The sequence below is a fragment of the Emiliania huxleyi genome, assembly GCF_000372725.1.
Source record: "Emiliania huxleyi CCMP1516 unplaced genomic scaffold EMIHUscaffold_491, whole genome shotgun sequence".
In the NCBI taxonomy this organism is placed as follows: Eukaryota; Haptophyta; order Isochrysidales; family Noelaerhabdaceae; genus Emiliania; species Emiliania huxleyi.
Window position 1 is genome coordinate 49,527 of NW_005198311.1, and position 11,153 is coordinate 60,679.

The window sequence follows — 11,153 nt, forward strand, 5'->3', positions numbered from 1 at the left end:
GGAGGGGAGGGCTCGGGTGTGTCTCGGCCCGCACCTCGCGCGCGCTGAGGTCGCGAAGCCGCGCCGACATCTCCGCCTCTCGCGCAGACACCGCCGCCTCCCGAGCCTCGAGCGCCGCCGCCGCTTCGGCCGCCGCCGCCGCCTCCTCCGCCGCCTGCGCGCTCTTTGCCGCGTCGACGGCGGCCGCCTTGGCAGCCTCGAGCTCGGCGATCTCCCCCTCGAGCTCTTCCTCCATCACGGCGCGCCTACGCGCGCTCGCCTCGGCTCAGCCCGACACCGACCTCGCGACAAGTCGGTGTCGCCTCGCACTCGGCGCGCGCCGCCGCGCCGCGATCGCCACGCGCTCGGCGGCGAGCGCCGCCTCTGCATGCGCCTGCATCTGCTCGCGGAGCTGGTCTCCGGCCTGGGGGCGCACCGAGAGCGTGAGCCCGCCGCCGGTGGGGAGGAGGGGCGTGGGGAGGAGGGGCGTGGGGAGGAGGGGCGTGGGGAGGAGGGGCGTGGGGAAGAGGGGCGTGGGGAAGAGGGGCGTGGGAAGAGGGGCGTGGGGAGGAGGGGCCTGGGGAGGAGGGGCGTGGGGAAGAGGGGCGTGGGAAGAGGGGCGTGGGAAGAGGGGCGTGGGGAGGAGGGGCGTGGGGAGGAGGGCCGTGGGAAGAGGGTCGGGTGGTCTTGAGGCGTCGCGCCCCGCCGGATGACCGGAGGCTGGCAGGGGGCGGAGAGAGGAGGCGTCCCGGAGGAGTGTCTCGGAAGTGTCTCGGAAATGTCTCGGAAGTGTCGCCGGCCTCGACAACGAGTCGCTCCGACGCCTCGCGCTGCGCTGTGCGGATCCTCTCCGCCTCCGCACGGCCCTCCACCTCCAGCTGCCGGCGCGTCTCTTCGAGCGCTGCGTCCCGCTCCTGTGGTCCACGGAGGAGAGGGGAAAGGCTTGCGGCATGAGAGGGGAGGGGTTGAAGCCGCGAGGGTGGCGGTGAGGACAGGCGGCTCCCAGCGTCCACAGAACGCGGGTCTCGGGAGGTGTCTCTTCCGGAAGTGTCTCGGAAGCGTCCTCCGCCTGCTCCAACTCGCTCTCGACAGCGGCGGCCATCTCGACGAGCCGCTCGCGCGCCTGGCCGCGGGCCAGGACGCGTCTCGGACGTGTCTCGGGCGTCTCCCTCCCATCTCGACCAGCCCACTCGCCTCCCTCGCCCGAGCCACGACCTCTGCCGGCTCCGCAACACCTGCCGCCGCCGCCACTGCCGGCTCCACAACGCCAGATGCCGTGCCGGACGCCTCGGCCGCAGCCGCGCCCGTCAGCGGTCCGGTGGTCGGCGCACCGGGTTCCGATCTCCCCCGCGCGCCGGGCGCCGACCTCGCGAGCGGCGACGGCGAGCTGCTGCCCGCGGCGAGGACGGAGGAGGCGAGGCCAGAGGAGCCGAGGCCAGAGGAGGCGAGACCCGGGGAGAGAGGTGAGGGCGGGCCTGAGGTGGAGCCAATCGGGGCCAGCGCGGGCCGCGCCGCGGAACCGAGCGCGCTCAGCCCGATGGGCCCGCCAGGAGGCTGCCGGCCCAGCCCTGGCGAGCTGGGCGCCGCTGCCGGACGGCCATTCCCCTCAGCAGAGCGGCGCAGCTTCTTGGCCTTCTCCTCCTCGTACGTCTTGCGGTAGTAGTCGTCGCACGGGTGGTCCCAGACGGACTCGCCGGTCGCAAAGTTGAAGTAGTATATCTCGCCGCCGTCCTGCGTCTTGCACGGCTTCCAGTGCTCCGGCAGCGGCGCCTTGAGCCCCTCGCTCGCGATCCAGAGCAGGTCGTCGTCCTCCGGCCGCCTCATGCCGAGCCAGGTGGCGTACTCATCGATCTCGTCTGGCGTCGGGTCGTAGTCCTCGTCGATGTCCTCCTCGAGGATGATGGAGTCGTGGGCGGCCATTGCCACACACACCGGCCCCCTCCCTCACCGGCCCGACAAGAAAAAGAATCTCCAGACTAAGAATTCGCGCATGCCGCTAATACACGTGCCGCCGGTGTGTATCCTATGCGAGAGAGATCCCCTGTGCCCTGTGCCCAGCCCTCTCCGCGCGGCGATGCGCCCTCCCTCGCCCGGCTGCTGCCCGCCAAAAAAGAATTCAGATCTACAGTGTCGAGTCAGTCTAGTGAGTCTACAAGCGGCTGGCACACAAAGTTGGAAAGAAGAAGAATACTTTTTTCTACAAATCTCCCTCGCACGACACCTGGCACGGGACCTGCGCGCACTGGCACTAACGCAGAATAAGAAACGTTCCGCCGCGGGGGCGTCGAGCAAGGAGCGTCAACCTGAGCGCCATACTGATGCTGGCAAGCGCACGCTGGGAGATCAGATACAGCGCAAATGTCAGCCGAATTTAAGATTTGAAGGCGGGGCGGCCGTGAGCTGTAAAATCTTGAAAATCCAGCTAAAATCTTGCGAAAATGCGCTCCAGAGCTCTAAAATCTTGGTCTAAATCTGAAAATCGCCGGCCTGCGGCCGGCCTCTAAAATCTTAAATTCGGCGGACTTGATAAGGCTCCGGCTCAGGTCGTGGGGCATAGCTCGGGTGTAAACGGGGTCTGGGGAGGAAGCCCCAGCGGCCCGCCGCAGGCGCCGCCGGAGGCTGGCCCGCCGCAGGCGCCGATTTTTTGGCGTTTTTTCTCAAAATTGAGGGATTTCTCATCTAAATTCTCATCCAAAATCGAGCTCGCTACGAGCTCTCTAACTGCACAGCATCTCCTCGTTGAGCCTAGCGGCGCCCGTATCGCCCACGGCCACATTCCTTTTTCTTGCCCTTGGCCCTTGCTGCACTCAGCCGCTCAACCTCCGCCAGTCTCTCCTTGCTCGTTGCTGGCGCTGCCGCCCCCAGTACTGCGATTGCAGCTCCTTGGCATGCCGCGCCGCCTCCATCTGCTGTGCTTCCCACGCTGCCGCTTCCTCTAAAGCAGCGCCGCCACTAAGCGGCGCAACCAAGTTCTTGCACTGTTTGCATGAGCATGTGTCCTGCTGGTGCGACGCACAATCCGCGCGCGGCGAGTGAGAGTAGAAGACTGACAGCAGGAGCTGCAGGAGCTGCAGTGACGCGTCGCACGCAGGGTTCCAGAGAGAGAGAGAGGTTCTCTCTTGGGTTCCAGCGAAGAAGAATCAAGAACAGCAAAATTAAAAAGTCATAAAATACAAACCTCTCGCAAAGCACACTGGCATAACAAAGGGCGCGGCGAAAAGAATCTTTAAAATACGAGCCTCACAGCAAGGCGAAAAGAAAGAATTCTCTCTCGTTCTCCTCGTTTTCCTCAACGCAGTCGGAGAAGGGGCAACTCCGTGCACTGACGGTCCGTCAGACACGCCTCGATAAGAAACATGATGCCGGTCCCCGCACCCCGCACCGCCCCGCTTACGCACCGACCCGCTTAGAGTTGGAGTGGAGCGTCGAGGTGTTCGCGGCCGTCACGCCTTCGCCGTCGCAGGCGCGTAGCCCCCCACAAGTTTTGCCGGGGGCGAGCCCCGCCTGCCTCCCCACGCCCTATTCGCCACGTCGGCCCCCTCACACACCGATTCTCCTCGCCGGCCACGCGCCCCGCCCCATTGTCCGTCCTCGCCGTCGCCGTCGCAGCCGGCGACCACGCCCTATCGCCCCGCCCCGATTGTCGTCTACAGGAACGGACGACGGAATGCCAACGCCCCAGCTCAAGCGAGGCCTCAAGACGGGCGGCGAGTGCATCGCCCTCGGCTCGCTCGCGGGCCTGCCGCCGCAGCCCATGCGCGCCGTCCTCCTCTCAGTCAAGAATGGGGACAAACTGATGGTCCGCTTCATCGGCAAGAGCGGCGACCGCGGCAACAAGCTGCTGCTTCCGTCGCCGCCGATCCAGACGGTGGACTGGGACGCGGTGATGCCTCTGCCGTTGGCAGGCCCCGCGCCGGACGCCCGCAAGCGCCGCAAGAAGAAGCGGCGGCGCGTCCTCCACCCCGAAGCCACGGGCTCGGGCAACGACTCCGAGACGCCGATGATCTCCGAGGCGGGGTCGGATGCGGAGGAGCGGGAGAAGCGGCGTCGGCGGGCGGGCGTCGGCGTCGACGACGACGTTGACGGAGAGTCCGACGAAGAGGACGACGACGACAACGGCACCGGCGGCGACGGCGGCGACGGCGGCGGCGTCAGCGACGGCGGGGAGTCCGCCGAGGTGGGCGCGATGCGGCCGACGCGGCGCACGTCTCGGTGCGCCGACGACGCCGTCGCGAGGTTCGAGCGGTCGGTGGGCGCGCGCGACCTCGGGCTGCGCTCCGCGCTGCGGCTGCACCCGCGCGTCCTCGCCCAGCCGCTGGCGGTGCAGCGGTTCTGCCGCGTGCACGTGTCAAACGGCGCGCTGATCGACGCGGCGGAGCGTCAGATGCTGCTCGAGCTCGCGGCGCGGATCGGGTGGGCGAGCGACGCGCACGGCTCCGCGCCGCCCGCCGCGGGCCCCGCGCCCGCGTGCATCTCAATCGGGAGCCCGAGCCTGCGCGGCGGCCGGCTGGACGAGGACCAGCTCGCGCTGCTGAGGGCGTGCTTTTGCGTGTACCACCGGCTCGCGGCGCTCGTGCACAAGGCGTACGGCGTCGCGGCGCGGCCGCTCCCCCCGTGGCGGGCCGGCGAGTCGAGCGCCAACGTGAGCGCGTGGCGGCGCACCGTGACGCACGGCTTCAGCCTGCAGCGCTTCACGGCGGAGGCAGTCATGCCGCCGCCGCTCCGCGCGGACGCGCACTTCGCGTGCGTGGTTCCTCTGCTGCACGACCCGTCGACGGCGGGTGGCGGGGGCACGCTCATCCGCAACGTCGGCGACACGGCGGACGCGGTCGTGCGCTCCTCCCTCGGCTGGCCAACCCTGCATTGCTCCTGGCTCACTGCGGGAGGAGCGCCCATCACGCCACCGGCATTGCGGCCGGGCGCCGCGAGCACGCGCATAGTGCTCGTCGGGCTTGTCGCCGTCAAGGGCGTCACCGCACGCCTCCCGGCGAGCCTGTCGGCCGTGCCTCCCCCAATCCCGGACGGGGGCGCCGCCCCCGCCGAGCCCTCCTGCAAGAGGCTTGCCGAGCCCGCCGCCGCCGAGCCCTCCGCCGCCGCCGAGCCCGCCGCCGCCGAGCACACCGCCGCTGGGCCGTCCGCCTCCGCGCCGTCCGCCGCCGAGCCCGCCGCTTCCGCCCCCTCCGCTTCCGAGCCCGCCGCCGCCGCCGCCGCCGCCGCCGCCGCCGCCCCCTCCGCCGCCGAGCCCTCCGCCGCCGCCGACTCCGCCGCCGCTGAGCCCTCCGCTGTCGTCCCCTCCTCCGCTGAGCCCGCCGCCGCCGTCCCGGTCACCGGCGTCCCCGCGGCCGCACCCTCTGCAGCCGTTGTTCCGGCCCCCGCGGCCCTCGCTGCCCAGGCGTTCCCCGCCACAGCGTTCCTTGCGGGAGTCGCTTTCCCAACCGCTGCTTTCCCCGGCCCCGCCGTTTTCCCCGGCTCTGCCGCCTTACCCGCTGCTGCGAATTTTCCTGCCTCCGTTCCCGCCTCAGCCGCCCTCCCCACCGCGGCTGCAATCCCCACCGCCGCCGCTTTCCCTGCTGTGGCCTCCTTCCCCGCCGCCGTCAGCGCCGCAGACGCCACCGCCGCCGCCGCCTTGCTCGCCGCCGCCGCCTCCGTTCCCGCTCCCTACGCCGCAGCCCCCTTCTCTGCTGCCGTCCCTCCCGCTGGCGTTGGGGCCATCCCTGCCGCCGCCGCTTTCCCCGTCGCCTTCCCCGCCTCTGCCGCCTTCCCCGCCACTGCCGCCGCCGTCCCCGCCGCCGCCTTCGTCGCCGCCATCCCTGACGTCGCCGCGGCGGCCGCCGCGGCCCCGACCAGCGAAGAGCCCGAGGTGGTTGGGCGAGCGGAGGGCGTGCGGGAGGAGGGGGGGCTCGACAAGGACCTCGCCGCGATCTCCGAGCTGGTCCGCCTCTCACTCGAGGCGCAGCCCGAGGCCAGCGCGTTTGCCGCCGCTGCAGGCGGCGACGGCGGCGAGGAGGGGGACGCCAAGGAGAGCGGCGGCGACACCGCGCCGAAGCAAGCGCGTGCCGCCTCCCCGCTGGCCCGCCTGGCCCTTTCCGGCGGCGGCTCCCAGTCCGGGGGAGACGGCCGCTGGCAGTGCGTCTACTGCGGCCGCTCGCTCGTCAACGCCGGCGCAAAGTCGAACCACGAGCGCTGGTGCAAGCAGCAGCACCAGCAGCAGCACAAGCCGGCAGCCGAGGGGGGGCCGTCAGCGTCTGCCCGCGGCTCGCCGTTGCCCGTGACAGACACCTCCGACGACACTGCAGAGGAGAGCCGCTGGCAGTGCGTCTACTGCGGCCGCTCGCTCGTCAACGCCGGCGCAAAGTCGAACCACGAGCGCTGGTGCAAGCAGCAGCACCACCACAAGCCGGCGGCCGAGGGGGGGCCGTCAGCCCCTTCGCGCGGCGGGTCGAGCGATGCGGCGGCGAGCGACTGGAAGCGGCCGGGAACTTTCCTGCTCGCGCCGACGCTCAAGCCGAGCGACGACGACGAGAAGCGGATCCGGGTGGGGGAGGCGTTCCAGGCGGCCGTGCCGGACTTTCTGTGCGAGCCCGGGCCGGACGCGACGGGCGCCGCGCGCGAGCCGGAGCTGCTCTACTCTCCGGACGCCGAGAGGAGCGAGGGAGACCCTCTACCCGGCGCCGCACGGCCGGGCCGCTCGTGCGCGCGGAGCGGCGCGTGGCGGCGGCGGATGGCGACGATGGAGGAGGCGGAGGGGGAGGAGTCGCGCCCCGCCGCGTCCTCGAGCAAGGCGTCGCCGCGGGCGGCCAAGGAGCCGGCGACGCCGGCGGCGGTGATCGGCGACGCCGACTCGGACGAGGAGATCCTGTCGCTCGCGCCAACCGAGGGCTCCGTCCGCGCGCTCATCGTGGCCGCGCTCGGCGAGGGCGTCTCTGAGCGCGAGGCGATCGCCGAGCACGCGGCGGCGCACGGCGATGGGGCGCTTCTGCGGCCGCGCAGCTCGGTAGTGGACGCGCTCTGCCGCGAGGGGAGGGGCCGCAACGTCGAGGCGCCTCTGTGGGTCGGTGTCGACCCCCCGACAGGGGCGCCGCCGCGCGCGGTGCGGCCCCTCCCGCCGCCCACCCACCCGGTCCTCACGCACCCCCGCCTCTGCTCTGTGAGCGGCAGCTGGAAGCCTCATCGCACCCTTCACTCCCGCCCTCTCGCTCCGCAGGGCTACTACGCCCTCAGCTGCCACGGCCTGCGGCTGCTCAAGGCCCGCGGGGCGAGGCCGCTGCCGCCGTCGGGCGGGCGGGCGGCGCCGAGCGGCAGGGAGCGAGCACCCCCTGCCAAGATTGAGCCGCCAGAGCCTCCCGCCGCGCCGAAGCCCGACTCGACGCGCAAGCCGTGGACGGCAGAAGAGGACGAGATCATCCTGCGGCTCGTGTCCCCGTCGGGCACGGGGAGCACGCGCTTCCAGGCCGCGACACAGAGCTTGCCGTACCGCTCCGAGGACTCCGTCCGCAACCGGTGGAACCGGCTGGTGGCCAAAAAGGGCGGCGGCGGGCCGCCGCCGCCCGCGCCGGCGGAGCGATCGTCGGGCTCCAAGCGCAAGGCGGCGGTGCTTGAGCCCGCGACAGCCACCACCACCGTGAGCGGCAGCGGTGGAGGCGGGAGGACCCGGGGCGGCGGCGGCGGCGGCGGCGGCGGCAGTGGCGGCGGCAGCAGTGGCGGCGGCAGCAGTGGTGGCGGAAGCAGCGGTGGCAGCAGCGGCGGCGGCAGCGGCGGCGGCGGCGGCGGCGGCGTCAGTGGCGCTGTGGTGGCGCCAACCGAGGGCTCCATCCGCGCGCTCATCGTGGCCGCGCTCGGCGAGGGCATCTCTGAGCGCGAAGCGATCGCCGAGCACGCGGCGGCGCACGGCGATTGCGTGCGGCGCGCAGCCATGGTGGGGCGTCGAGCACGTTGCGGCGCGCGGCGCCACACGTGGCACGGCACTCCTCCCGTAGGCGCGCTGTGGTGGACGCGCTCTGCCGCGAGGGGAGGGGGCGCAACGTCGAGGCGCCTCTCTGGGCGGCGGTGGACCCGCCAGCTTGGGCGCCGCCGCGCGCGGGCTACTACACGCTCAGCCGCCACGGGAAGGCGCTGCTCCGAGGCCGAGGCCGCTGAGGGTGGAGGTTCGGCCCGGCACCCGGCGGGTGTGGGTTTGGGAGAGGGCGGAAAGGGCGGGGCCGGCGAAGGGGGCATGGCTATGCCATGTCCATGGGCACCGTCAGGGTGAAGGGCCGGGTGACTGAGCACCGGAGGTGACTCTGGATGCTAGGCGCCCGGCGGGGTCAGACACGTGGCGATAAACAGGGTTGGGGGCTGGAGAAGATACCGGCCTAGGGGTCGAGCTGTCGGAGCGGGATTTGATCACAACGATCAGCGTGTGGGGGACGTGGGAGTCGGAGAGTTGCGTGGTCTCGCGATGAAATTGGATGAAGTCAACTCTCGAGGTTTCTTGGTTTTTGTCACCCCCCCCCCCCAGTATGCAGTAAAAAGTCGGCCGAAATTCCGCGGGCACAGAAAGCGCTGGCCAGAGCGGCGAGGGTCGGGGCAGCATGGAGACGCGAGAGGCCATTCCCCTGTCCAAGATGGGTGGAAGCGCCCCAGCAATCGCCTCGTCATCGCATGCCACCCCCAGACACGCAAAGCTCGCAGTGTCTGGACCTGGGTCGGGGAGCGGGGCCGGGGTGGGAAACAAAGCCAGCGAGAAGAAACGCAAGGGGCATCACCCTTTTTCGGTGCCCGTCCCGCCATCGTTTGCGTCGTTGACAAATATGGGGCTGCAAGACGCGGAGAACAGACTCAACAGGGCCGACTACACCAACCAGCAGCTCCAGATGTACAACAAGCAGATCACAACTTCAGTCGAGAACCTGTCGGACATCTCGACGCAGGCCATTCTCATCGCTGGCATTGCCTGCGCATCCATCGGCGGGGAGTCGCTGCAGACCGTCATGGAGGACGAGGGCCCTGACTTCTACGAATACAGACTGAACGACTTACCAGCGACCATCTTCATAGTCTCCTCTGGCATCACCGTGATGGCCAGTCTCTGGATCATTTTCGTCTCGTCCCAGCTCATCATGATGACTCGTCGCGCGGCGCTGATTGGCGCCGCTGCGGAGGATGTTTACGCTGCTGATGAAATCCTATCGAAACACATGCAGCGCATACGCCAGATGTACGGCTTCTCGAAAAGGCGCGGCGGCATCAAGGCGGGATAGCCGCGCCGCGACGGGGAGAGACATGCTTGCCGTCGACGGTGGAATCGTGGTAGACTCGCACGGCCTCCAGTCGAAAGCGACAGAGGCGACTGCCTTTCACGAGGTCTCATCCATGTCCTCTGCTGTCGCGATTGGACAAATGGCGCCTGCAAAGCACACGGCTGCTCGCCCACCGGCGCCCTTGCCTGAGCGGGTCAGCTCTTGGGACGTTTTAGAGGATGGTGGAGTAGTCGTCGAAGTGCACGAGCGCGCCACCGACGTCGCCTCACTCCTCCTCGAACGGGATGGGGAGACTGCACCAGGCTCGCCCGCCACCGACCAGGGAGAGATGCTGACAGCGGCAAGCAAGGCGCTGCATGAAGAAGACGGAGATTGGAGGGTTTCTTTCTGAGGACGCAGCCGTGCCGTCTCTAGCCTCATGGTCGTTGGATTGAGACGCAAGCACGTGCAAGCGATGAGAGCAAGCACGGGCAAACCGGCCCAGCCATGGTGTGGTGTGAGAACTCAATACTCATGAGGAATATCGACTTAGTGTCTCGTGCACGCGCGGCTGGTTTATACGTCCAAGCGAGCGCTAGTAAACGCCCAGGGAACCGATATGCCTTACAGTATTTTACGCTAAACTGCCCTTTCTTGCGCAAATCACACATCATTGCGAGTCCCCGCCCGCACCGCTTGCCGCCTTTGCAAAGCTGGCGAACCGCGCCTCCTCCCTCTCCCGCATGAGCTTGTTGACTGCATATACCTGCGCGCGAAATATCTCGCGCTCCTCGCCGCGCTCCCGCACCAGCTCACGCCGCTGCCATGCGGCAGCCTCCTTGGCCCTCGCCGCCTCCCGCTTCTCTGCCGCAACCGTGCGCACGCGATGCGCTGCGGCCAAGGCGGCGGCGGCGGCCATCGCCTCCACCGCCGGCGAGGGCTTGGTGCACGCGACCTGCTCGTCCGCGGGCGGATCCGTGTCGTCGGTCGTTGCCTTTGTCCGCTTGCGTCGTGGCTTGCACGGCGACAACGCAGTGACAGCTGTGGCGCGCCTCTCTGGTGTGCCTGGCTCAGAGGCCGACCCACCCTGTTCGTCAACCGGCCCATCGTCCCCCTCGGTCGAAACGTCACTTTCGACAAGAGCGCTCGCAGCCGCGGCCCGCGAGGCCTTCCGGCGCTCTCGCACCCGCCTCAGCGCCCGCAGCGAGGCGGGGTCGGCCGGCTCCTCCGACGCGGTGCCCGAGTCCTCCAAATCGCACGATGCGTCCGCCCTCTCGTCGTCGGCGGCCGGGGATGCGGATGGAGCTCGCTTGGGCGTCTCATCCCGGCGGCGGCGCGCCACCTCGGCCCGCAAGGCGGCTGTTCTGGCCGCCGCTCGGCGAGACGCTGCGGCGGACGCCTTGGCAGAGGCGGCGGTGACGGCGGCCGCGCCCCTCCATGTGGCGGCGCCCTCGCCCGATCCGAGCTGGCGCGCGACGCCCTCGAGAGCGGCTGCGTCCGAGGCGGCGCACGCGGCGGCGCTGTGCGAAGCCTCCGCCGCCTTGAGCGCCAGCGAGAGCGCGGCATCTGCAGGCATCTCGTTGGCCTTTGTCGGGCGGATGGGAGCCGCCGCCACCCGGCGCGGGCGGGGAAGAGGGGCGGTGGCGCGAAGCGGGAGGGCCCCGGCGCCATGTGGACAGGCAGGGAGCGCCACGGCGCGCGGAGCGAGCACCGCAGCGTGCCCAGTCAGGTTGAGGCAGAGAGCCATGAAATCGCCATGTCGTAACGAAGAGCGTCAGCCGAGTATCGATCCATCTATCAGCCGTCCCTTCCATGTCTGGGGTACGGGAGGGGCGGGTGGGGGGGACGAAACAGCCCCGCTGCGGGGCATGGGAGGGAAAGAGAAGAAAAGAATCGGGGACCGGGCGAAGGGGGAAGGACCCAATCTACTCAGGGGGGGAACCATTACCCCCCCAT

At 69.9% G+C, this 11,153-nt stretch overlaps 3 protein-coding genes across 3 annotated transcripts; 1 reads left to right on the top strand and 2 right to left on the bottom strand.

The window, feature by feature from the left end:
* Positions 1-245: 245 nt before the first annotated feature.
* On the bottom strand, positions 246-1,899 carry EMIHUDRAFT_246123 (hypothetical protein; the record flags this gene model as incomplete). The annotated part of the gene is made up of 5 exons (XM_005767471.1): positions 246-281; positions 341-403; positions 786-893; positions 1,162-1,214; positions 1,500-1,899. 5 exons carry the CDS (start codon positions 1,897-1,899, stop codon positions 246-248), a joined length of 660 nt encoding a protein of 219 aa, XP_005767528.1.
* Positions 1,900-3,646: 1,747 nt separating this feature from the next.
* Positions 3,647-9,218, top strand: EMIHUDRAFT_119501 (hypothetical protein; the record flags this gene model as incomplete). Its single annotated transcript, XM_005767472.1, has 3 exons — positions 3,647-7,069; positions 7,184-7,894; positions 8,826-9,218. The coding sequence occupies 3 exons, from the start codon at positions 3,647-3,649 to the stop codon at positions 9,216-9,218; spliced, it is 4,527 nt and encodes a 1,508-aa protein (XP_005767529.1).
* Positions 9,219-9,867: 649 nt separating this feature from the next.
* Positions 9,868-10,944, bottom strand: EMIHUDRAFT_119502 (hypothetical protein; the record flags this gene model as incomplete). The annotated part of the gene is made up of 1 exon (XM_005767473.1): positions 9,868-10,944. The coding sequence occupies one exon, from the start codon at positions 10,942-10,944 to the stop codon at positions 9,868-9,870; it is 1,077 nt and encodes a 358-aa protein (XP_005767530.1).
* Positions 10,945-11,153: the final 209 nt, after the last annotated feature.